At 47.1% G+C, this 21,805-nt stretch overlaps 7 protein-coding genes across 7 annotated transcripts; 5 read left to right on the top strand and 2 right to left on the bottom strand.

The window, feature by feature from the left end:
• Positions 1 to 15: 15 nt before the first annotated feature.
• BT62DRAFT_127550 (uncharacterized protein) lies at positions 16 to 1,740 on the top strand. Its single transcript, XM_043179783.1, has 7 exons — positions 16 to 262; positions 321 to 876; positions 933 to 1,076; positions 1,133 to 1,147; positions 1,202 to 1,283; positions 1,341 to 1,396; positions 1,448 to 1,740. The coding sequence occupies exons 2-7, from the start codon at positions 456 to 458 to the stop codon at positions 1,594 to 1,596; spliced, it is 867 nt and encodes a 288-aa protein (XP_043040070.1). The 5' UTR covers positions 16 to 262; positions 321 to 455; the 3' UTR covers positions 1,597 to 1,740.
• Positions 1,741 to 1,785: 45 nt separating this feature from the next.
• Positions 1,786 to 3,102, bottom strand: BT62DRAFT_987012 (BAR-domain-containing protein; the record flags this gene model as incomplete). Its single annotated transcript, XM_043190038.1, has 9 exons — positions 1,786 to 1,990; positions 2,048 to 2,229; positions 2,278 to 2,358; positions 2,406 to 2,501; positions 2,553 to 2,695; positions 2,750 to 2,811; positions 2,864 to 2,937; positions 2,997 to 3,030; positions 3,089 to 3,102. The coding sequence occupies 9 exons, from the start codon at positions 3,100 to 3,102 to the stop codon at positions 1,885 to 1,887; spliced, it is 792 nt and encodes a 263-aa protein (XP_043040069.1). The 3' UTR covers positions 1,786 to 1,884.
• A 1,245-nt stretch (positions 3,103 to 4,347) lies between these two features.
• Positions 4,348 to 6,530, top strand: BT62DRAFT_1022337 (uncharacterized protein; the record flags this gene model as incomplete). The annotated part of the gene is made up of 13 exons (XM_043178274.1): positions 4,348 to 4,453; positions 4,511 to 4,574; positions 4,625 to 4,707; positions 4,758 to 4,774; positions 4,818 to 4,889; positions 4,938 to 5,031; positions 5,080 to 5,205; positions 5,257 to 5,329; positions 5,378 to 5,401; positions 5,460 to 5,509; positions 5,550 to 5,648; positions 5,702 to 6,016; positions 6,066 to 6,530. 13 exons carry the CDS (start codon positions 4,348 to 4,350, stop codon positions 6,215 to 6,217), a joined length of 1,275 nt encoding a protein of 424 aa, XP_043040068.1. The 3' UTR covers positions 6,218 to 6,530.
• Positions 6,454 to 9,847, bottom strand: BT62DRAFT_932004 (root hair defective 3 GTP-binding protein). The gene is made up of 13 exons (XM_043186261.1): positions 9,739 to 9,847; positions 9,599 to 9,689; positions 9,453 to 9,550; positions 9,332 to 9,406; positions 9,198 to 9,283; positions 8,646 to 9,146; positions 8,397 to 8,595; positions 7,966 to 8,345; positions 7,766 to 7,904; positions 7,488 to 7,714; positions 7,085 to 7,434; positions 6,962 to 7,028; positions 6,454 to 6,909 (listed from the first exon to the last, which is right to left on the bottom strand). Exons 1-13 carry the CDS (start codon positions 9,743 to 9,745, stop codon positions 6,790 to 6,792), a joined length of 2,340 nt encoding a protein of 779 aa, XP_043040067.1. The 5' UTR covers positions 9,746 to 9,847; the 3' UTR covers positions 6,454 to 6,789.
• Positions 9,848 to 10,147: 300 nt separating this feature from the next.
• Positions 10,148 to 13,050, top strand: BT62DRAFT_932003 (acetoacetate-CoA ligase). Its single transcript, XM_043186260.1, has 15 exons — positions 10,148 to 10,296; positions 10,358 to 10,464; positions 10,520 to 10,745; positions 10,798 to 10,895; positions 10,952 to 11,154; positions 11,212 to 11,350; positions 11,412 to 11,492; positions 11,541 to 11,665; positions 11,722 to 11,786; positions 11,839 to 11,985; positions 12,033 to 12,071; positions 12,124 to 12,309; positions 12,364 to 12,433; positions 12,486 to 12,774; positions 12,823 to 13,050. The coding sequence occupies exons 1-15, from the start codon at positions 10,185 to 10,187 to the stop codon at positions 12,958 to 12,960; spliced, it is 2,025 nt and encodes a 674-aa protein (XP_043040066.1). The 5' UTR covers positions 10,148 to 10,184; the 3' UTR covers positions 12,961 to 13,050.
• A 1,968-nt stretch (positions 13,051 to 15,018) lies between these two features.
• BT62DRAFT_126926 (amino acid permease) lies at positions 15,019 to 18,000 on the top strand. The gene is made up of 19 exons (XM_043179781.1): positions 15,019 to 15,296; positions 15,355 to 15,362; positions 15,415 to 15,441; positions 15,490 to 15,525; positions 15,577 to 15,626; positions 15,678 to 15,787; positions 15,843 to 16,013; positions 16,068 to 16,129; positions 16,183 to 16,285; positions 16,341 to 16,395; positions 16,447 to 16,475; positions 16,529 to 16,590; positions 16,638 to 16,762; positions 16,812 to 16,887; positions 16,941 to 17,107; positions 17,160 to 17,321; positions 17,376 to 17,557; positions 17,609 to 17,660; positions 17,719 to 18,000. The coding sequence occupies exons 1-19, from the start codon at positions 15,166 to 15,168 to the stop codon at positions 17,722 to 17,724; spliced, it is 1,614 nt and encodes a 537-aa protein (XP_043040065.1). The 5' UTR covers positions 15,019 to 15,165; the 3' UTR covers positions 17,725 to 18,000.
• A 601-nt stretch (positions 18,001 to 18,601) lies between these two features.
• On the top strand, positions 18,602 to 21,550 carry BT62DRAFT_980755 (alcohol oxidase; the record flags this gene model as incomplete). The annotated part of the gene is made up of 17 exons (XM_043189535.1): positions 18,602 to 18,693; positions 18,749 to 18,831; positions 18,882 to 18,992; positions 19,076 to 19,170; positions 19,233 to 19,320; positions 19,370 to 19,470; positions 19,523 to 19,669; positions 19,722 to 19,833; positions 19,883 to 19,911; positions 19,967 to 20,051; positions 20,107 to 20,209; positions 20,271 to 20,498; positions 20,553 to 20,814; positions 20,854 to 20,994; positions 21,049 to 21,072; positions 21,122 to 21,169; positions 21,443 to 21,550. The coding sequence occupies 17 exons, from the start codon at positions 18,602 to 18,604 to the stop codon at positions 21,548 to 21,550; spliced, it is 1,857 nt and encodes a 618-aa protein (XP_043040064.1).
• Positions 21,551 to 21,805: the final 255 nt, after the last annotated feature.

The raw sequence follows: 21,805 nt of genomic DNA, 5'->3' as shown, positions 1-21,805 counted from the left end.
CCCGGTCAGTCCCGATGGAAATCAGCTATGCGGATCGGTCCGCAGGTGGCGTTGAAGCGCCTCGTACGCATCAAAAAGCAACCAACGAAGTTTCACTCACCTCCATTTCTCTGATCTCAAAGGCTGGGTAAAGAGTTTGATTGTACTAATTCTGTCTGGTTGCAACGGACAAAACTAAGTCGTGTGGCTACCGCCGAGCCCTCGGACCAAGCCTGGTCTGCGGCCCTTACACAGACAAAGTCTAATGTCGTAACTATACCTGGTGCGTGCCTGCAATCGACCGTATTATTCAATATACTTATTTCTTTCTCGCAAATTAGGACGACACCTTTTTTGACTCTTGACACAGGGCTGCCGGGATCACTGATATTATTATCTGGAGCCGGGGCTCGTCTGGAGAAAAAAAAAGGAAAATATGCTGCGCAAAGTATTAGCGCCATCGGTCGATTGTTTTGATGGCAATCGAGCTCATGTGCGGAAGGCTGCCACCTTGTTTCGGCCTCAGGCTGCGGACCTATCGATATCATATTCACACGAAGGCTGCCACCCCCGTTCAGGATATAAAAGCATCCTCCTACCCCTTCTTTTTTTTTCTCACTCCTGTACACCCACTCCCAACACTCTTTACTATCCCCTCACACTCCCTCATCATGTTCAAAGGTGCAGCAATCGTTCTCCTCCTCACCTTGACATCCTTTGTCACGGCTGCAATCAGCCTCCCCCATGGTGAACGTCCTCTGCACCGCCGTAGTGGCTGGGTCCGTCGTGCCCAGGAAGAGCGTCAATTGTCCCATGGTCATCAAGACCACTCCTCCGCCGGAGGCTTCTCGCCAGCCATTGGTGCAGTTGTGCAGACTACTACCACCAGCACATCTGGTCAGTTCTTGTCTTATTCTTTTCCTGAACGCCAGGCATTTACGACTTTCATGTAGATGCCACTGCGGACACTACGGACACTACGCAGACTACGGAAACTACTCAGGCCACCACGACTACGACCACTTCAGCGTCATCGTCCACTAACTCCGCTTCCAGTATCGTCGCGGCCACGTCGTCGAGCCCAAACACCGGAGAGAGTACGTTCGCCGCCACTTTTGTCACTCTTTTTTTTGCTCATTGATCTCCTCCCTAGTCACCTACTACAGCAGTATGTCGTTTTGGTCATAGGTATAGTCGTGGAAGGTCTAACATGTCTTTTCAGCTGGTTTAGGTGCTTGCGGTGAAACAAGCAGTGACACTGACCGCATTGTTGCGCTCTCCGAAGATCTCTTTGACGCCTACACGTATGGCTAACTTGCAAGTTATTTTATTTCTAGCCTCTGATGCAGTTTTGGTCTTAGCACGGATGGCAACACGAACGACAACACCTTGTGTGGCAAAACTATCCACATCGAATGTACGTTGTTTCTACAAGTTTCTCTTTGAGCAATCTCTGACCGCATTGCAGATGGCTCAAGCTCCACTGACGTGACCGTGGTGGACCGATGCACTGGATGCTCAATCACAGACCTGGATCTATCCCCCACCGCGTTTACCGACTTGGCCGATGAGAGTGAAGGTCGTCTAACCGGCGCCACATGGTATTTCTCGTCTTAAAACTATACCCCTCGTTACAGTTCTAGAAGATTAAAGTAGCTTATCGGATTGGTCTACTGGATAGGTCACCACTGTTATTTAGGGCCTGGCGCCGTTGGTATTATCCGACCTGTTGTACTACTTGTACTGGTTTAAATGTTATCGTTTCTCTTGATGGGAGTTATAATTGCAGTCTTTCATACTTCTTTCCTCCCTTCATACCGATTCATTAAATAATCCCAGCGTTCTTCTACTTTCGATATTCACAAAGAATACATTGGTTACAGTACAATTTCATTCATCTTTGCTCTATGCACCGCATATTGACAGCTCCCGCATTTCTTGGAGCACACCTTCAACCTGGGCATCCAGTTGGCCGGCTGCGTAGTCATCTCTGACGTTATCCGCGAAATAGCTAGAGGCGGGCTCAGTACAGCATGAATGATCGTAGATAAAAAAAAAAAAGACAAACCGTTGGACACCGCTCAGCTTTTCGTAACCTTCTTCCGCGAATTTGGATTGCATTCGTATCATGGCTTCGAAACTAGGGTCAAAGTAGGGCACGCGCAGGTCAAGTAACTGCGGAAGTTCGGCAATCAACTGGTCATTGAGCATGTCGAAAACTTCCTTCGCTTCGTCATGCTCTTGTTGTGCCTATGAGTGGATATGAGAAAAGGACAGCAGATAGTTGAAAAAATCAACCTTGGGCATTTTTGTAGGGTCTTCACTGGGCTTGTCGATTAGTTTCCTAAGTTTACTCCTGGCAGCATCGTAATCTAAGAGCTAGACGCCACTAAGCAAAAGATTTCTTAGAAACTAGACCAGCATACCTTCTTATTACGCTTCGCAATATGCTCGTTCACGACGGGAAAGTATGCGCACATTTTCCCCAAGGGTTCTGAAATTGCTGTTCGATACGGAGCGTCCTAAACGGTATTAGACTTCGGAAAGCCGAACCCGGTCTGACTGATACTTACGAGTTCCCGACCAAAGCTTCCGTCCAGATCCTCAACCGACCGTTTGTAAGCATGACCAGCCATTGCACCGTCTGATGTACGGTCAGCCGCTCCGTAGAACGTCTCTAGCGTTTCCGCTATACGAGCCTGCGCAGCCGTCATCGCTAAAATAAGTATCCGTCAATATTCTGTAGATAGCTCGATGCTAGGGTCCTTGCCTCGCATGGCATCCCAATAGCCTTTGCTGTCTTTCTGAAGGACCTGGCATTCCTTTTCAAAGCTATTACACGTCAATGTATACGGAATAAATAGGGATCCAAAGCACGACGTACGTCCGGTACTTGGCCTCCTCGTCAGCGAACTCTCTGTCAACGGTTCTTTCTATCTGACCTGTCTTTTGAAGGAGCTGTGACGATATGGCAGCGTTCCATGAGGAGAGGTGACAACAAGAGGCAATGCACCTACCGTCGTGCCAGCTCGATTCACTGATTTCTTGAATCTAAGCAAAGGCGATTAATGAGGGTACAGTCGAAAAAGAGGAGGTATCAATGTCGTACCCTGACCAGCTCATTGTGAAAGGGTATTAGGAACGTTGGGTTAGCCTGGGTAAACTCAAGGTGATGGACAAAGCGATGTCGCTTAGTCATCGTCTTCGGCGAATTGCCGCTTTCGGTCCTCGGATCTTCCGTTACCTCGTTCAAGTTAACAAGGCAAGATCTTGTTCACTCCAAGTGCACTCAGAACGCAACCATGGGTCGTCCTCTGTTACTTGGACGTTGTCGCGACCCTTTGATATCCCCAGATTGTAGCCTTGTTCCTTCATTCGATGTTGAACCCCTCAAATTGTGCTTCTGGAGCCCACATTTCCTTCTGCATTGCGCCTGGACAGCACGCCCAAGGTGACATTGATCGCTCAATTAATTCTCAATGGTCGTTCCATTTTGCTGGTCATCGCCTAGCTATGATTCTGATGATCACGATTCCTTCTTTTTCACTGCCACCTCGACCTGAGAACTTTTCTAGAACCTTGGGCTCCACTGGATGCTTGAGCAGTGATGCTTGTTGGAATGCGTATCAACAGACTGGCGGCTACATTCCCGCCGTTTTCTCGGCGGGTTCTTGTCTGAATTGTGCGCGTCATCTCGACTTTCAAACGACACAAGCTCCTTATCTAACGACCCCCTCCGGTTCCTTAATAATTATCACGCATAATCCATCACGGTCGCCGGTGTAGCTAGCAACCTTTTGTGATGATTTGACCCGCTCCCGAGTCCCAACGACGGCCGCGATTGCACGATGATACAGTGCTTGGTACGTGTCCGTCTTCATACTTCTTTTTTAACCTGAAAAATCAGCCATTTTCTAGTAAGACAGTCAAGTACTCGACACCTGTCCTCAGCAGCTTTGGACGAGTCGGTTGATCATCGGTGATCATCGTTTTGATTTGATCTTGGCGCACGTGGAGGAGGAATCTTCTAGGCACCCAGGGGGACGAATGCTCAGAAATGCCTCTCAGTACCGTCGCAAAAGTGTCGCCGGTCGTCAAAGGAATGACGTTCTGTTGCCAGTCCCAAGCCAGTTCCCTTCAAGCCAAGCCTAATTCTCCTTCCAATGTGGAATATGCATATCAGCAGGATGCGGCCGGCTAAGGACCTTTACATTATAAAAGAGCCAGCTGCTCAGATGCGTAACCCAATACTTCTTCCTTCTTTTCCCCAAAACGTACACACGCCTGACTGGCTTCCTCACCGTCATTTACCTCTTCACGTTCACTATATCAGGCTTAGAACTGGGTTCCAGTCATAGAACATTGCCAATGAAGTCTTCTACTGTTTCTCTCATTCTTTTCAGTGCGACCTTCTTCGCAGTCGCCAATGCTCACAGTCGTGTTTGGAGTGACTGGGTTGACGGCGTTGACCAGGGTAATCTTTAACTACTCATTTGGTTGACAAGGGCATGCTCATCGCTCCCTCATGAAGGCGCGGGTGCTGGCATTTATATTCGTCAACCTCCAAGCAACAGCCCCGTCAAAGATTTGACTTCGTGAGAGTTTCGCTTCTTATTGCTCTGTTACTGCTGACCTGTGAATTTAGAGACGACGTCTTTTGCAATGTGGATGGTACAACTGCAGTGTCTAGTACCATCTCTATTGAAGCTGGTGGTACCCTTACTTCAGGTGAGCACGCTCCTTTTTGAGTCAACGTCGATCTTACTTCGGTCACAGAGTGATACCACGATACCCGGTACGTTTTCCTATCCTAGATGCAAATCGTTTTATGCTGACAGGGAGCGCACAGTGGTGACGACATTATCGCGTCCAGCCATGTTGGTCCCATTGTGGCTTACATTGCGCCCGCTGTAAGTTTCTTGCTGCCAGTGCTTTTTCCATCTCAACTTGATGTATAGGACGCTACACCCGGAGAGGATGATTGGGTTAAGATATACGAGGATGGTTATGACGGTAGCGAGTGGGCTGTGACCAAACTGATCGCTAACGAAGGTACTGTTTTCATGATTTAAAAAATCCTTAGTGTCAACACCTGTTTAGGAAAGGTCAATATTACCATTCCTTCAACTCTCGCTGCAGGCGATTATCTGTATCGTATCGAGATTCTTGCCTTGCATGAGGCGGACACTTTGTATTCCGAAAACTCTGCCCGTGGTATCCAGCTCTGTATGTATCGCTTGGGGTCTATGTATCGCGTGCTGATTCATTTTGTACTAGACCCTTCTTGCCACCAGCTCACCGTCACTGGATCTGGCAGCACAAGCCTCCCAAGTGGTGTCCCTTTCCCTAGGTATGTGTTTCCCTTCTAAATTCTTGCAGTTTTTCACCCGCCCTTCAGTACATACACCGACGCTGAGCCTGGGTATGTCCATACCCCAGGTATTTGACCTTTTTTCCCCATGGACTAAGCAACTCTGTAGCATTTACTTCAATGTTTACAGCGAAGATGCTTCCACCTACGTTATTCCAGGTCAGTCGTCCCCGCATACCATTGAATGTCACGTTTTCAGACGGTGTAGGACCCGATGTTTGGGACGGAACCGCTTCTTATGATACCTCTGGATACACCGATGGCTCCTCCTCCTCTTCAAAAGCCATCACCTCCACCGGTATATCTTATTATTAAATGTGGTAATTTTTAACATCATATATAAGCCTACAGTATTGTCCACCGCCGTCGCTATTTCTTCAACAACTGCTGTCACCTCTTCCAGCTCCATGGCAGCTGTCTCTAGTAATGCAACCAGTGCTGCTACTCTCGTTGCGACATCTGCATCTGCGTCTGCGACCTCCACTGTCATGTCTACAAGCAACAGCGTCGTGTCTTCGTCTGTTTCTCCTGCTATTTCCTCTTCTACTGCTGCCCTCGCCACCATAATATCTACCACTTCTGTAGCCACCACTGCAACAGCTACCACGACGACTGCAACAACAACCTCAACCTCCGGTGTTGTTGATGCTAACGTCTGCTACGACAGTGAGTTCATTTCTCGTTATCTATGATCCGTTAGCTGATTAAAGTTCAGACTGGAACACTTGCGTTGCCAAAAATCGCCCAAGCACTGACACCATGGCGTGCGACACCGAAAGGACCTCGTGCTTGTCGAACGCGACGATCAACTACAACATGGTTACCCGCGCTAAGCGAGATGGCAAATTCGGGAGACTGCTCATCTAAGTGGTATGGCCTCGTTTGCTTTAGTCATGGCCATTGGAATGACTTCTGCACGTAGGAACTTCTTGCACAATGGTTCTTGTGGTTACCCACTTGTTCATGACTAGATGTCGTGGATAGGCACTTCTAAAACCTTTCCAGCCATGACATCGGACTCTTGACGATGACGATGCTTTGTGGTTCCTTCATCATACTCGCTTTGACAGTCATTTTGTCTTTATTGTACAGTACTACACGGAATATGTTGTCGGCTTGCCTGCCAACGAAAGTGAAATCAGTCCTTAGTTCAAACTAAGTGTTTGACAGGAGACTTCAGCCCAGCTTTATAAATGAACTGGTTAGGCCTACTACTCTACTTGGCCCGGCGGTGCAGCAGGTCTGCTACAAACAAGTACTTAAAGAAAGTCGACCATATAGCAGTCCCTCAGGTGTTGGTCCGTCTCGTTTGTTGAAGATCCATAGTTGACATTATCACTAGACCGTAATTGTATAAAAATCCGATGAAACGTTGATTAAATAAATATAAGATGAATGCGAAGGGGGGGGATATTGCTCTCAAAGAGGCTTTTCTTTATTTACTGAGGCTCTGCCCGGCGAGCACGGTCCTCTTCCTCAGGAGGTTGGGTCCGCACCGGTTGGGCGACGACCGGTTCCGAGAAATGTTCGCGGAGGCGGGTGGTTGCCTGCCGTTGAATCTAGTGAGGATGAGATGTCAGGATCCGCTTACAATCAAAAGTTCAGACATACCTCGCCCCCAACAGTCCGAGAGATTTGAATGAGTGGACCTGTAAGTCCAAGTTGGAAGATCAGGTACCTGGATGAAATCAACCATTCGTTCAACAGTGGACAAGATGAAACACAACAACTTACGCAGCCGTCAAGCCGAAAAGTAAGAAGGTGAAGTATAGGGGGTTGAATAGTATGGCCATTGCTTCGTTCCAGCCTAGGACAACAAGCATTCCGTACATCCAGTAGGGTATCTGGGCCACGCTTGAGACGGTACTCCGTTTCGCCTCCACGTAGTAGGCATCGGCATCACGACGGAACTTATTCGTCAAATTAATGGCTTTAGTCTCCGTGAAAATAACCAGGGACGAAGCGAAGTCGTATTCTTCGGTGGCCGAGAGGGGGTCTGCCGTAGTAGCATCAAAGGGGAGCGTGTACTCCAGCGTAGAATCTTCGGGAGAAATCTTTGAATAGATTGGAACCAATTCCAGAGTCTGTAGGAGTGACAGTTAATAAATTTAAAGAGCGTGCAGACGCAGTGGCGTACTTGATCCTTCGCCTTCTTGAAGGCTCCATCAATGTCGTCTTCTGGCTTCCATACCCTGGGCACTCCGTTGTCGTCGTAGCGGAAACGCTCTTCGAAATGGGCACGCAGCTTTCCAAGTATGACGGCATCGGCAGTTTGCTCGTCGATCTTTGAACGAAGGATTTGCCATGCGCGCCGTCGTAGAGTAGCAAGAGCATTGACATTCTCTTCGTCGGTACAATTGAAGCCTAAACCAAAATATTAACTAAAGCTACAGCGGAAAATCATTGAACACATACTCTTGGCTTTGGACAGATAGCTACTCTCAGCCTTGTCCAAAGTTTGCTTAAAGGCCTTCAGCACCCTGTCCCACATGTCAGGCGACGGCTTATTCAAAGCCAGTTCTACGGGTTCGGAAATCTGCTTTTTGAAGTTTCGCTGCGTTTCAAAAATGTGAGCACAGTTCGACGAGAATGTGTAATGAGACATCATGCATTACCTCTATCATGTTCACCATTTTCTTCGTTTCATCCTTCCTACATTGATCACCTACTATTCCCATCTCTTCTTTCAGGAGTTCCATTTCCTCCTGCCAGTTCCAATCTGCACTATCTTCTACAACGGCTTCTTTGGCACGTTGCACAAATGCCTTCTCCCAAGTACTACGAGACTTTTTGACTACGTCGGCGAAGCTGTAGTCATCGCCTTTTAGACCCTCAAGAAGCTCTTTCTTGAAGGAAACGAGACAGTATTTGTGAAGGTTCTTAAGCTGACCAAGGAACAGTGGCGACAACGTTGAATCGAGCGAACTGGTGAGATCTGTGCGTTTACGTTGGTAGACACCTTGGTGATACCGTGAGGCATCACGGTCATAACGATCTTCATATGTTGCTTTAGTTTCAGTACTAACTAAAAATGAAAGAAACATACTAAGAGCGTCTGTCCTCCACTGCCTCATCATCTTTCCCAAACCTTCCACTACTTTCCCAGCTTCGATAGGCCTCTTCTGAGACTTGGATTGCTCATTGAACTCAGCTAGAGCTACACTAGAAATCTCGTCACAGCGGAATTGAGCCAGTAATTCTTGCTGTGTGGGCAAATCAAGATCCTTGTTCGTTTGTACTTGTTCCTTAGCACGCGGATCAGCTATAAGAGCCATGAAGACTGGGCATGACCTACCCAGATATTCTCCATATAGAAAGAAACACCATCTGCAGGGATTCGTTTGTGGTAGGCTGGTTTGAAAACATAGTCTGCGTTGTCCCTGTCCACAAACCGGCCCCTTAGATTCCTGACCTCGGAGTCAAACTTATCCGCTGCCAATATCTTGTGAGGGAGAGCTGTAAAAGCCAAGTCAAAGTAGTCGGAGAGCTGACGGTCACTCAGTTCCGTCGGTTTGGAAAGCGACTCCCATATGCGTTTGAGGTCGGCCGTCAGCGTTGCCTGAAGGTTGGCAAGAGGAGTAGTGCCAATGTGATCTCGTATGACAAAGAGCAGTAATGTGCGACCACTTGTCCCGTCCTGAGCCTTCTTCCCGAACAGGCCTAGGTTTACTTCAAAAACGGTCTTGAGCAATGCCATGTTGGCACCTTGGTAGAGTCCGACTTGGTGTTCCCAGATATTGATGATGAGGACTTCTGACGACGCTAGCGAAAATAAAGCAGATTTGCGTTCAAAATCCTTAAGGATGTCAGTCAACAGCTAACAGGTTATTGATGACGTCAAACGAACTTGGTCTTCCCCGCGCTCTCTGCCGTCAGTGCCTTCGACATCCATGACCATCACGCTCATATCCTGGCCTTTGCACATCCAGATACCTGAAAGCCTTCAGTACATATCGCAGTCAGACAACATGCATAGCTGACCTTTTGTAGTCTGTTGTCGTTTCGTCTCGTCCATTACGTCGAAGTTCGTGCCGAATAGTCTGTTCAGTAAGGTACCTGCAAACATAAGTACCGATAGCTAAGCGTGTCGAGAATCACAAACTTTTCCCAGTGGACTGAGATCCGAAAACTGCTACAATGTTGTAGCTGAAGCCTACATCCCTGAGGCCCCAACGTGCAATTTCAGTGTTTAACTCAGTCCTTCTAGGTATTCAGAGGAGGAAAGCAAGTAAACGGGGAGCTTCATACGTGAATTTCTTCTCGTCGTTGATGATTTGTATTCGTTGTGAGCTCGTGGTTGGGAATGCGGTATGTCCGTTCATAGTTGATCGTGAACCTGCTGTTTAGGCGCGTCAACCACGACCAGTAACAGTGAGAGAGACAAGAACCTTCCATAGCAGTCGGCAGCAGCGTCTAGAGAAATGCGAGAAGAATGGTGGGAATGCAGGGTGCCAGGACGTCAGCCTCCAGTCCAACCTGCGCGGTTGTGGGGATCGGCCACGTGGTTTTGTTGTTATTTGCCATCAGCTTTATTCTGCACTGCCACTCATGACACTGTACCTGTGAATCCTTGTTCAATCTTTGACAGAATCATTTCAGCTTCAGCTTCACAAGGCATCATATCAGTACTTCTGTTATTCAAACGGGAATTTGTGCATCAGATGGCATCTCGCTACCACCTATAGTCCTCGTGTCATACTTGTGTGTTCCCATGACTGATTCCGCGGCATCTCGGACGGGCCCGTAAGTACGTATTGAGTAGTTAATACTTACGGAGATGGTCTAAAAGTATTTTAGGTGATCTCATGTGAACTGTAACTTTTCTTAGCCCTTCATGTCCTCCTACTTCGATCAGTCGCGTTTGATTTGGAAACCCTTGCCTCGAAACTGCACAGCAGTCGACGCCTTTAGAAGATTCATCAACCACAAGCACGGCTTCCATTTACGTGCGTTCTTCATTCCATATTTGCCTGATATCATCTCAATCTGCTGTTCCTTAATGAACAGAGAACTATCACGACCTGCACCAATATTCTGTTGAGGACTATACGTTCTGGCTAGACTTATGGGAGTATTTACATATCGTTTCGTCCGTGCCCCCGAATAAATTACAAGTACATCCATTTCTTTATATCTGACATCGAAACAGCTCATAGCGGGATCTTACAGATTACAAGTCCAGGACGCACACCCGAGGTTCCCGTCTGGTTCCCGGGCGCTCGTCTGAACTATGCTGAGAATCTTCTCATACGGAACGATGACAGCCTAGCGATCAGTGCTAGCGGAGAGTCCGGAAAAGTCGTAGATTATACTTGGAAGCAACTCCGGGGCATGGTTAGAGAGATGGCAGCTGCCTTGAGGGTGAATGGCTTGGTTGTTGGTGATAGAGTAGCAGGTAAATCACTAACAACCTCTAGTGTTTTGCGTAGATGTCTCACGCGTCTTAGCTGTCGTCAGAAATTCCGCAACAGCCATCGTCCTTGCTATCGCGACTGCGAGTATAGGCGGTATTTTCTCGTCTACGGCCACCGATATGGGCGCTGAGGTAGGTCTTGGCCTGAAAATATGACATGCAAACTCAAACTAGCACAACCTTTATAGGGAGTGTTGGGTCGATATCGACAAATCCAACCCAAGTTCTTCTTTTCGGAATCAGAAGTATTATATGCCGGGAAAGTTGTCAATCTCATGTCGAAAGCTTACGCTGTCATTGAAGACCTGCAAGCACACGGCCTACAACATGCAATCTTACTCCCGAGTGGGATCACAGGAAGAGAGCTGACTCCGAGACCCGGATCGAAGTTGTAAGCATAATATTGATAAGTTTTGCGTTTTCTCCATTTACATCTCCGCGATTGAAGGACGGCACTCTCGGCCTTCCTTGCAACAGGTGATAACAGAGAACTAACGTTCGAGCAGCTTCCATTCAGCCAGCCTCTGTTCATTGTGTATAGTTCGGGTACTTCGGGGCCTCCGAAGTGTATCGTGCATTCGGCCGGTGTTCGTTTTCTCCCCCCCATCGAGCTTCTTGATCTCGTTGAAATGTCGTTTTTCCCCTTAGGGTGTCCTTATGACTGCCAAGAAAGATGTCCATCTCGGAGCTGATCTCCACTATGGTCAAACTTTGTTTCAGTATACATCTGTACGTCTTTGGTCCGGTAAATGAGATGGCGCTGAATCTTACACGTAGACGGGATGGATAATGTGGACTCTCATGCTTACTGCGCTAAGCTGTGGCGCGCACGTTATCTGTTACGACGGATCTCCTTTGCATCCTGATCTACGAACCTTCCTCAAGTTTATCAATGACCAGAAGTACCTATTTTAGCGTACTTTTCTTAGACGGAGATGCTCACTAATTTCCGCTCCAGTGTTACTCTATTCGGAACCAGTCCGCGTTTCCTGTCGGAGATACAAAGCCAGGGAATAAAGCCTTGTCAGTTTCAACCGTGGACGTGATAGATTATCGTTCATCTGTACTTTGATAGTGGAGCTAGCGCCTTTCGAAGCCCTTGCATCAATTCTAGTCACTGGTGCCCCTCTCACTCCCTCGCTATTCGCATGGACTCAGGAAGTTTTCGGGGACACTGTTCATCTCTTCTCCACTTCGGGCGGTACTGACGTTTGTGGTGGATGTAAGTATTCTATTTGACTCATGTACAGTGCCCTCATGCGACTGCAGTCTTGACAGGAACTCCCTGCCTGCCATCATACGCTGGGGGTATGTGCCTGTCTAATCCCGACTATGGCTATCAGAATTTTGGTTTTTGCAGAATTGAAGGTCAAAGCTTTGGGAATGAAAGTTGAGGTTTTTGACCCTGAGGGAAACAACATCGAGCATACCTCTGAGCCAGGCGAACTCGTTTGTACGCGACCCCATCCGACGATTCCTTTGTTCTTTTGGGGAGATACTCCTGATGGAAAGAAGTTACGAGAAACATACTTTAGCACGTACCCAGGCAAGTAAATTCTACTCGAGGCCCTGTTGGACTCTCTTGACATATCTCATTCAGGTTTCTGGCGGCAGGGTGATTTCATGGTCATTAATCCTAAAACTAAGGGAGCTATAATTCTTGGCCGCAGGTCAGCCTCAATCTGCTCTTCATATACGCCTAATCTCAGAGTCTTTTGACAGTGACGGTGTTTTAAATCCAAGTGGGGTGCGGTTTGGCTCCGGCGAGATATACAACGTCATGGGAAGGTTTTCCTCTACCGTGGAGGACTCTTTATGTATCGGTCAACGCCGTTTGAAGGACCTTAATGAGCGAGTTCTTCTCTTCGTAAAAATGCGACCAGGAAACAGTTTGTCTTCGACTTTGATCAATGACATCAAAGACTCCATACGTACATGTCTGAGTTCACGGCACGTTCCTGCATACATATTCGAGGTGGATGACATTCCATATACAGTCAATGGGAAAAAGGTACCTTTTCACTGTCTTCCGTTCCAGAGACTTCTAACGGTCGTTCAGATTGAAATCGCAGTGAAGCAGATTGTATCTGGGTCCAGTTTGAAGCCGAGCGGTACTGTAGCAAATCCTGAATCGCTCAGATTGTACCAAAAGTACGTGAATCTGGAGGATTTGGTCAACGCAACGTCGAAATTATAATGTTGTCATTAGTCCATAAATTTCATTCCATGAATATACTCGTCGGGGTAACGTGGAAATAGATTAGCTTCAAATTGATTTGAATTTCTTACCAACCTTTCTCTCCCCCTACCTTTTTGCTCACAACGCTTGTCTGTGCGAACCCAGTATTCTTGAAGTGGGTGAAAGGTACACGTCTCAATACAGCTCTTTTTTTGTATCTTACCCAATGGTATATGTTCATACAAAAAAGAAACACGGTGGTCCTCCTCGTGCCACGGGTTATGAAAATGCGATAAGAGGTATCGAAGCGTGTACGACAACAATCGAACATCCAAGCGAGCTTAAGGGAGTCCCTAGTGTAGGCCCGACGTACATCGAGCGATACGCCACGTCCTTTACATCTTGTGATTGTGACCAACTCTCCTTGGATGGCTTGACCGAAAAATTAGACGAGCACTGTTCGCCCAGTGGAATGGACGTGCCTCATCCCAAGGAATACTTAGGTTACATCCATCTTCATGCTGACGCGCCTCAAGTTGAATGCAGGGCGCCCTAAGGAAAAATCTGAGTCTTTGGGACTTTCACAGCGTTTGCGAGATCTGGAAGGCAGGAGTCGAATGCAAAACGACAAGGACAAGGACGAGAATTCCGAAAACGAAGGTGTATCATCAGATTGTGCGAACCCTCTTTTCCTCCAATGGGTTCAAGGTTTGCTCTGGCTCTGTTTCCTCGCAAGCGGTGATTTTATCCGGTTTCTATCTCATAGAATTTCATGACGAGAAGGATTACCCGCAAGCGCGGCGGTCCACCTCGCGCGACTGGGTATGAGAACGCTCTGCGCAGCATTGAGGCGTGCACTACGAAATACGAACACCCGATGGAACTTGCGGTTTTAACAGGTGTAGGCGCAACGTGTATCGATAGGTGTGTATGCATCTGACGTGTCGGATCTGGAGCACTTGGGTGTTATAGGTTGACAGAGAAGTTGGAAGCGTACGACACAGAAATGCCAAAGTATGAGCCTAAGAACAAGGCAAAGAGGTAAGACTGACTCTACCCATGGGCAGCCCCTGTAAAAAAGGAGGAATACAAGTAGACGCTCCAAGCGGACCAAGCAGAAAGGTGAAATATTTGTCTTTTCATGTTTTTTGATCTTTTCGGTGACACTTCCTCGTCTTATTACAACGATCTCTTGGCCTGAGAGCTCCGACTCGCTATAAAAATATATCGGTTAGATGTATGTTGGTTAGATGCGTCTATACTCACTACGCACCTTCTGCAAAGGCCGGTATTCCTCATCACTGTCATTGGCATCGCTTTTGCGTTTCTTAAGAGTAAGAAAATCTCTTCCAAATTTAGCATTCACGTCACGACCGGACGTGGGGGGCTTTTTTTACGGGAACAAGATACTGCTGCTTTATCGACACGATATTTACGGAATAAAAATAAGGAATCGGCTTGCATGGGTGCACAATGAACACGGAAGGAGAAAGCCAGACCCAGAGGCTCATATGGGCAGGCTTGAAGTTTCCAAGGCCTCTGCTTATCTTCAGCTGATACACGGGATCAGATAAGGGCCTAGAAAAGGATTGGAACGCCGTGGCATACTGGATTGCCATGTGAGGTACAAATTATGTTTCAATTTCATCTTGCCAAGACCCGTGACAAGCCGTGACCGGCGTGTGCGCTTGTCAAAGCATCTTATCTGGGACCTCTTTTCTTTTTTTAATCCAGCACTATCTCAAAGCAAGTATCATTTCACTTTCCCCACTGTTCCCTTGTCGAATTTTCGGAAGGTCAGAGTACCTCCCTTGTACGCAGGCAGAATCAACGCTTGTAATACCCCGGATCAAATTTGTTCCATATCGATACCCGTTCCAGCGGGTAGCGTCGATCATCAAATGTAGAATTCCAAAGCTGCTCTTGTGACGCGCCGCTACAGGCGCCTCAAACGCTCAGAACATGCATTCAAGGCGTTGACAATGTCTAAATGCTCTGGGTCTTTCGGGGCCATAGTGACGAATGTCTTGGGGCGCTATGCTCGACCAGGTGCTCTCGGCTCCCCGAGATTTCTACTGCCTTTCCCAGTACTGCGACATGACGCTCTGCCCGCGGGGGTTAGCTTTGGATTTCCGATGTGACCATATGGCTCGTGCGTTTCAAGTCTGACAGCCATATAAAATTGCCATACCAGTACTCTTCTACCCCCCGCATCTTACAAAAATGGGTTCTAACGAAGAAAAGGGAACGAAAACAAAGCCTGATGTCTCCACCGATGTAGAACCTGCTAGCGATGCTGCCGGACAGCCTACACTGGCACGTCAGCTGAAGAACCGACATGTTGCGATGATTAGGTGCGTGAAGTGAAGACTTCCGTTTTACGTCTTTGGACTGATTTTGGTTGCGTCATAGTATTGGAGGTGGGTTTCGTTCCCTTCCTTTTCTATTAACGCTGAGATCGCATCTTTGTAGGCGTTATCGGTACCGGATTGTTTTTGGGTACGTTCAAGTTAGACTTAAGAGACACCAGCTAACGGAACGCCTCAGGAACTGCTACATCCCTGAAAAATGGTGGTCCAATTGGTACTTAGCCCTCATCAAAAACAGTCATTCAATCATCTCACGTTCTTGAAGGCCTTCTACTGGGTTATCTGACCCTTGGAACAATATGTTGGAGTGTCATGGTACCTTTTCGTTCACTTGCACCTCATGAATTTCTTTTCATCTGCTGATAGGTTTCTCTGGGAGAGATGGTCGCCTACCTACCCATCCCCGGTGGTCACATTAAGCTGGCCGAACGATTTGTGGACCGTGCATTGAGTTTTGCCATGGGTTGGAATTACTGGTGTGTCTGGTGTTTATCTGACAATGGAAACACGCTAACGTGTTCCGTCCAACAGGTATAACTGGGTCATCTTCATGCCTACTGAACTCAGTGCGGCATCCATCATTGTCGGGTACTGGAATAATAATGTCAACACTGCCGTGTGGATAACAATTGGATTGGTTCTTGTCATCACCATTAACATGATGGGTGCTGGGGCTTACGGCGAAGCAGAATTTATCTTTGCGTAAGTCACAAAAATGTCGGTTGCGTATATTCCTTCTAATCCCAGATGTCACAGATCCATCAAGATCATTACGATTACCGGATTGATCATCCTCGGAATCGTACTTGATCTTGGAGGTGAGATTTCTTCTGATCATAAAAGAGGTGTTAAATGATCTATGTCGTCCTAGGTGGTCCGAACCACGATCGACTTGGGTTCAGATACTGGAAGAAACCGGGACCATTTGTTCACTATGATAACATATCTGGCTCTACAGGCCAGTTCTTAGGATGGTACGCCAGTGCTTGCATTTTCAGCGCCTGTCCCGGTGATCGCAAATTTATTCAGGTGGTCTGTGATGTCACAAGCAGCCTTCGCATTTGTTGGCACGGAAATCGTCGCTGTAAGTGTGGTCAGTGTTTTTTGTAGACTTCTTTGATCCAGAACTCTTCAGATCGCTGCTGGAGAAGCAAAAAACCCAAGGTTTGACTTCGTTCTCTGTCATCGTCCCTGAACCAACTCGTAAATTTTTTCAGACGCAATTTACCTAAAGCCATTAAGAGGGTATACATCCGTATTCTTTTGTTCTACATCGGAGGTAAGGTCCACCGATGTTCATTTGACTATCAAGCTAAGGTTGAGTAGGTACAACCGTCATCGGACTTCTCGTCCCTTCGAATGACTCGCGACTTGACTTGAGTGACGGTACTGCCGCTTCTTCGCCTTTCGTCATCGCCATAAAGAACGCTGGCATTGGAGGGCTTCCATCTGTATGCTGTCCGTTTAATGCTCCAGGGTTCTTCTTGTATATTGTTGTAGGTCATCAACGCTGCACTTCTGACGTCGGCTTGGTCTGCAGCTTCTAGCGACCTTTACACTAGCTCGCGAGCTCTTTGTAAGCCTCTCACTTGTTCAAGTCATCGCGTTGTTAATCTGATAGCTTTTCAGTCGGTCTGGCTGTTGCCGGGAATGCTCCTAAAATCTTCATGCGTACCACCCGCACAGGCTTGCCTTACATTTCGGTCATTTTCTGTTCTTTGTTTGGAGCTCTAGCCTATATGGCTTCCAGCAATGGGGCAGGCGATGTATTTACGTGGTTCTCCAACATGACTTCGGTACGATAGACGCCTTCTTTATCTTGAGATCTGGCGATGAACCCACCGACAGGTCGCAGGTTTATTGACTTGGCTTGGAATCTGTGTAACCTATATTCGGTTCTACAGTGGCCTCAAAGCCCAGGGTTATGACAGAAGCAAATTGCCGTTCACCGCAAAGTTCCAACCCATACCTGCGTGGTACGGCCTAATCGGCTCCTTTGTAATCTGTTTCGTGAGTTTGTATATTTCACTTTATTTATCCTGTTAATCTTATCTATGTACACAGTTTAGTGGGTGGAGCGTTTTCCTCAAGGGCCACTGGGCGCAGGATACTTTCGTGACAAACTACTTCCCCTTGATGCTCTTCCCCGTCATGTATCTCGGCGCTAAGTTCTACTATAAGCGACCTTGGGTCAGAGCCAAGGATATGGACTTCGTTACCAATATCGCTGAAATCGAAGCTGATACGTATGTCGATCGGACGCATCGAAATTGGTACAGCTCTAATTTTGTTTACAGATATGACGAACCTCCACCTAAGAACAAAATCGAAGCCTTCTGGAAATGGCTTGTAAGTCATCTCATGCCTCTTCTTTCCCACAGAATGCTTGCTAATCTGTTTTGTGAAGATGTAATGTCACAGGTTTCGAGTGCGTTCTGTGACCGTGCATATATTTACGTGACCCCAATTTCGGTTTTCACCCACAAAATTGTTCACCATCTGTAGGCGGAGGTCTAAGGGTAGGAGGAAACGCAGGCCCAGTCAGATACGAGAAATAAATTTTGTGCTTCCAATTTTGGACATGCAACTATACTATAATGTCAAATATAATATTGTAAATCTCTGACAAAATGAACGATGTGATGGGTTTCAATACCTTCTTCATGATGATTTAATAGCGCAAAGCCAAAAAAATAGTGTGTCGTGACGGCTTTTAACATTCATCGCAGGCGACAGTAGCGAGGCCTCAGACTGGCGCGCCACTTATCCATATAGAGGAATTAGCCGCCATACCTGGCTCGACCCGACTGAAAATTTGTTTCGCCAATGATTGATGGAGAATTTTGCAGTGCGAACGACTACTGCAGCTTCTAACCAGCTTCTAACACTTCGATGTTTTAACTGACGGAGAAACTCAGAAGCAAATGCTGCGGCCTGCGGAGATATTCACGTATCGGCGTCATGATTCATCGTCAAGAATGATAATGTAAAGTCATCCATTTTTGTTTTGTCGGTCTCTTGCGCTCGTGCCCCGTTCAAGAAGGCAGAGGGCTCCACTTTCAAATCCGTGTTAGCCGGTTCCGACTATCAAAAAAAAACTGTCCTTCGATACTCGTGACACGATGTCGTCGAGGAATGCAAAGCCATGATGATACGACCTGTACATGCTTCGTCGTTTTAAAGGCGTCATCGTCAAGGCGAGGGTATTTGGACGGCTCATGCGCGCAAAGGTATCAAAACATGGAATAGAAGCTAATAGGTCGCGATTCCACCCCGCAATTTTCTAGCCAATGCCTATCGTACCTACTGCTGTATTCCTCGCTGTGCAATTCGACTATCTCATTGTCGGCGGTGGAACAAGCGGTCTCTGTGTTGCCGCCAGGTCGGTGTTCTCTTCTCTGTCTATCTCTAGAATGGAGGCTCCATACCTAATGTAGATTGAGCGAAGACAAAAGTGTCCTAGTTGGCGTCCTTGAAGCGGGAAGCTATGACTCCGATCTGCCCGAGATTGCAGTCCCAGGTCAGTGATGTATCTGTATCCCACATCAGTTGTACTGAAGTATCTGTCAGGGCTGGTAGGGCGTACAATGGCTCATCCTGTTTATGACTGGACATTTTTTAGCGAACCACAAGTTCACGCGAACGGCAGGTCAATATTGCAGTCTCGCGGCAAAGGACTAGGTGGATCTTCGCAGGCGAGATTTTTGGCATCATGGGCGAGGTCCTCATCTCACCTCTCCGATTTTTGCAGAATAACTTCCTAGGGACACTTCGCCCATCAAAAGAGGAGCTTAACGCTCTCGAAGAACTTGGAAACAAGGGATGGAACTGGAATTCTCTTCTAGAATCGATGAAAAAGGTACGCGAATTTCTTTTACGTCTTAGACGCGACTGAAAATAGTTTTGTTGATCGTCTTTTAGAGCGAGCACACCCTTCAGGATGATTTCCGCTCGGATAACGATAAAATGTTTTCCATTCCTCCAGATCCAGAATTCCACGGACACGGCGGTATGGAACCTGAAATCTTGCTTGACAATAATTCGCCAATTTTTCATAGGGCCTATCATAAAGTCACTATTCCCAGCATCCATCCCTCCTATACATGCGGCCTTGTTTGATGCAGCAGAAAATCTAGGTGTGGCAAGATGTGCCGAAACAGTAAGAAAGATAGTAATTGCTACAGCTTTATGCATAATTCCAATATCTTTAGGGTCATGGTGTTGTGCTTGGTTCGATGCCTGTATTTACGACTATCGACACTCGTACCGCCACTCGGTCGTACGCAGCATCAGGATATTACAAACCCAACGCTGGCCGTTCAAACTTATTGATCCTTACTGAAGCCCAGGCAACAAAGGTAAGCCTAGCAGCTGTCAGTTGTATTGGATGTGTCATTACGTATTTCCAAGGTCATCCTGGAAGACCAAGAAGACGGCAGGAAAAAAGCTGTTGGTGTTGAATTCATAAAGAATGGCAATTGGCTATCAAGCTCAGTCCGGAAGGAAGTGATACTATCTGCTGGTATGTTCTGGTATCTTTTAATTGGTCCAAGTTAGCACATGTGCTGCAGGATCATTCCAAAGTCCCCAACTTCTCGAGGTTCGCTCCACGGATTTAACACCTTCGTCATCTGCTGATTACGTCGAGCTATTAGCTCTCTGGCATTGGCAATCCGGAGATTTTAAACACGCATGGTATCAAAACGTTAATAAACCTTCCAGAGGTTGGCGAAAATCTGCGTATGTATTAGCGCCCGACTATCTGCAAAGTATCTTCCTGACTGAGTTGATGTAGAAGATCATACCATGGTCTTCACCATCGCAGAGGTTGACGAGACCATGGATACGATGGAGCTCTTACTTGATCCACAACAGCAGCGAAAGCATGCCGAACTTTAGTAATATTTTATGCCATCGCATCACGTATCGCACTATATTACTAACAACCTTTCGTAGCAGCAAAAACCAGCGAGGCATGTTGGCATCCGTACCTACATCGGGGTCCATATTTCTCGAACCGTCAAAGCTAGGCAATGCAGAGGAGCTGCATGCCTGGAGGGACCTAGCTGAAAGCCAATGCAGCTCCTACTTGTCGAGTATCAGATCTCCTGGTCTCAAGAGGGGGATTCAAAAACAATACAAGTTACAGAGGGAATGGTTCTCCTGCAACAGACAGGCTGAGGGTGAGTAAGTACCATCGTTCCTCTTGGAGCATGACAACGTTGCTCATATTTACTGTAGAATTATATTCTTCAATGGACATTACCCTTCTGCAGAATTACAACCCAAGTTGGGAAAGCGATATCTCTCCCTCAGCGCTGCCCTCATGCACCCTTTTTCTCGTGGCACCGTTCACATAAAATCCGCTAATCCGTTGGATCCACCCGCGATTGATCCAAATTATTTTGCGAATGATGCTGACGTAGAGATGACGCTACGCATCCTTAAACTCGCGTTCAAACTCCAAGAGACTGCACCGCTGTGTGATGTGATCAAGGAGCGCGTGAGTCCTTCAAAAAGGGTTCTTGAAGGTAATAACAAGGACGAAAACTTGAAGGGATACATCAAGAACATGTTCAGTTCCGTTTTCCACCCTGTTGGTACGGCTGCCATGATGTCCCGCGAGCTTGGGGGCGTGGTAGACGATAAACTCATAGTGTACGGGACGTCAAATCTTCGCGTGGTCTGTCTTTGTTGGACTGTGTCAAGTGCCTTCCGTTGATATCGTTGTCTACAGGTTGACCTTTCCATACTCCCCATGGTATAACATTCAACATTCCTTTTGAAGTTCGTAACTTAGAGTCTTCTAGGAACTAGCATGCCACACACAGTCTATTGCCTACGCAATAGGTGAAAAGGTAAGTATTTTCAATCTGGAAATAGTCTTATCGGACGATGATACGTATTTTAATAGGCAGCAGATATAATTCGCGGAGTACAGACACGGCCTGCTTATGCACAACGAAGTGCGTTATCTTTACTCTGAAGTTTGCTTCAGCAACGACACGCGTCAATGAAGCCTATATTCATCAATTTGCCTACGTATAACGGACCCTAATAATTACAGTATATCACCATGCAGATAAGGAGTAATGTGTCGATTCATCTATCATATATTCTACGTCCTTTAGTGGGCAAGGGGCAATTCTGTGCCACGGGAAATACTGCTGGGGTTCGGGAAAGAAAGTTCGTCCCTTATCTACGACTTGATGCCTCCATTCGGCTGTCTCCTTGGTTAGGTACTTCGAGTCAAGCGATGTCCATGTACAATTCAATGAATACAAATCTACAACCAGGGCAATTCCCCCGGCACAGTTAGAAGTTAAGGCCAGCTCATACCGCCCGAGTTCCGTGAGTATCTAACACGGTGAGATGTGCTTTACCCGGATAAAACAGTGCCTGATCTGTCTAGCAACATGGTCAACATCATCCCTAGAACTTCGGGGGGAATGCCTTGACAAAACCGGGCGGTCCCGTATAAGCGAGGAAAGAGA

Source organism: Guyanagaster necrorhizus (genome assembly GCF_019112545.1).
Source record: "Guyanagaster necrorhizus MCA 3950 unplaced genomic scaffold BT62scaffold_12, whole genome shotgun sequence".
NCBI classification, from domain to species: domain Eukaryota; kingdom Fungi; phylum Basidiomycota; class Agaricomycetes; order Agaricales; family Physalacriaceae; genus Guyanagaster; species Guyanagaster necrorhizus.
This window is presented reverse-complemented; position numbering and strand designations above follow the sequence as displayed.

Bases quoted from the DNA above. Each gene is read 5' to 3' on its own strand.
- BT62DRAFT_932003 (XM_043186260.1), top strand. From the start codon at position 10,185: ATGTCCTCCTACTTCGATCAGTCGCGTTTGATTTGGAAACCCTTGCCT. The intron at 11,155-11,211 runs GTAAGCATAATA...CCGCGATTGAAG, and splicing joins CCGAGACCCGGATCGAAGTT to GACGGCACTCTCGGCCTTCC. The intron at 11,351-11,411 runs GTTCGTTTTCTC...TTTTCCCCTTAG, and splicing joins GTATCGTGCATTCGGCCGGT to GGTGTCCTTATGACTGCCAA.
- BT62DRAFT_126926 (XM_043179781.1), top strand. From the start codon at position 15,166: ATGGGTTCTAACGAAGAAAAGGGAACGAAAACAAAGCCTGATGTCTCC. The intron at 16,476-16,528 runs GTTTGACTTCGT...AAATTTTTTCAG, and splicing joins GGAGAAGCAAAAAACCCAAG to ACGCAATTTACCTAAAGCCA. The intron at 17,108-17,159 runs GTACGATAGACG...ACCCACCGACAG, and splicing joins GGTTCTCCAACATGACTTCG to GTCGCAGGTTTATTGACTTG.
- BT62DRAFT_127550 (XM_043179783.1), top strand. From the start codon at position 456: ATGGCAATCGAGCTCATGTGCGGAAGGCTGCCACCTTGTTTCGGCCTC. The intron at 1,284-1,340 runs GTATGGCTAACT...TTTTGGTCTTAG, and splicing joins GATCTCTTTGACGCCTACAC to CACGGATGGCAACACGAACG. The intron at 1,397-1,447 runs GTACGTTGTTTC...ACCGCATTGCAG, and splicing joins CAAAACTATCCACATCGAAT to ATGGCTCAAGCTCCACTGAC.
- BT62DRAFT_932004 (XM_043186261.1), bottom strand. The intron at 8,596-8,645 runs GTAGGTCATGCC...CCGCGTGCTAAG, and splicing joins TCTATATGGAGAATATCTGG to GAACAAGTACAAACGAACAA. The intron at 7,029-7,084 runs GTAAGTTGTTGT...GATTTCATCCAG, and splicing joins CTTTTCGGCTTGACGGCTGC to GTACCTGATCTTCCAACTTG.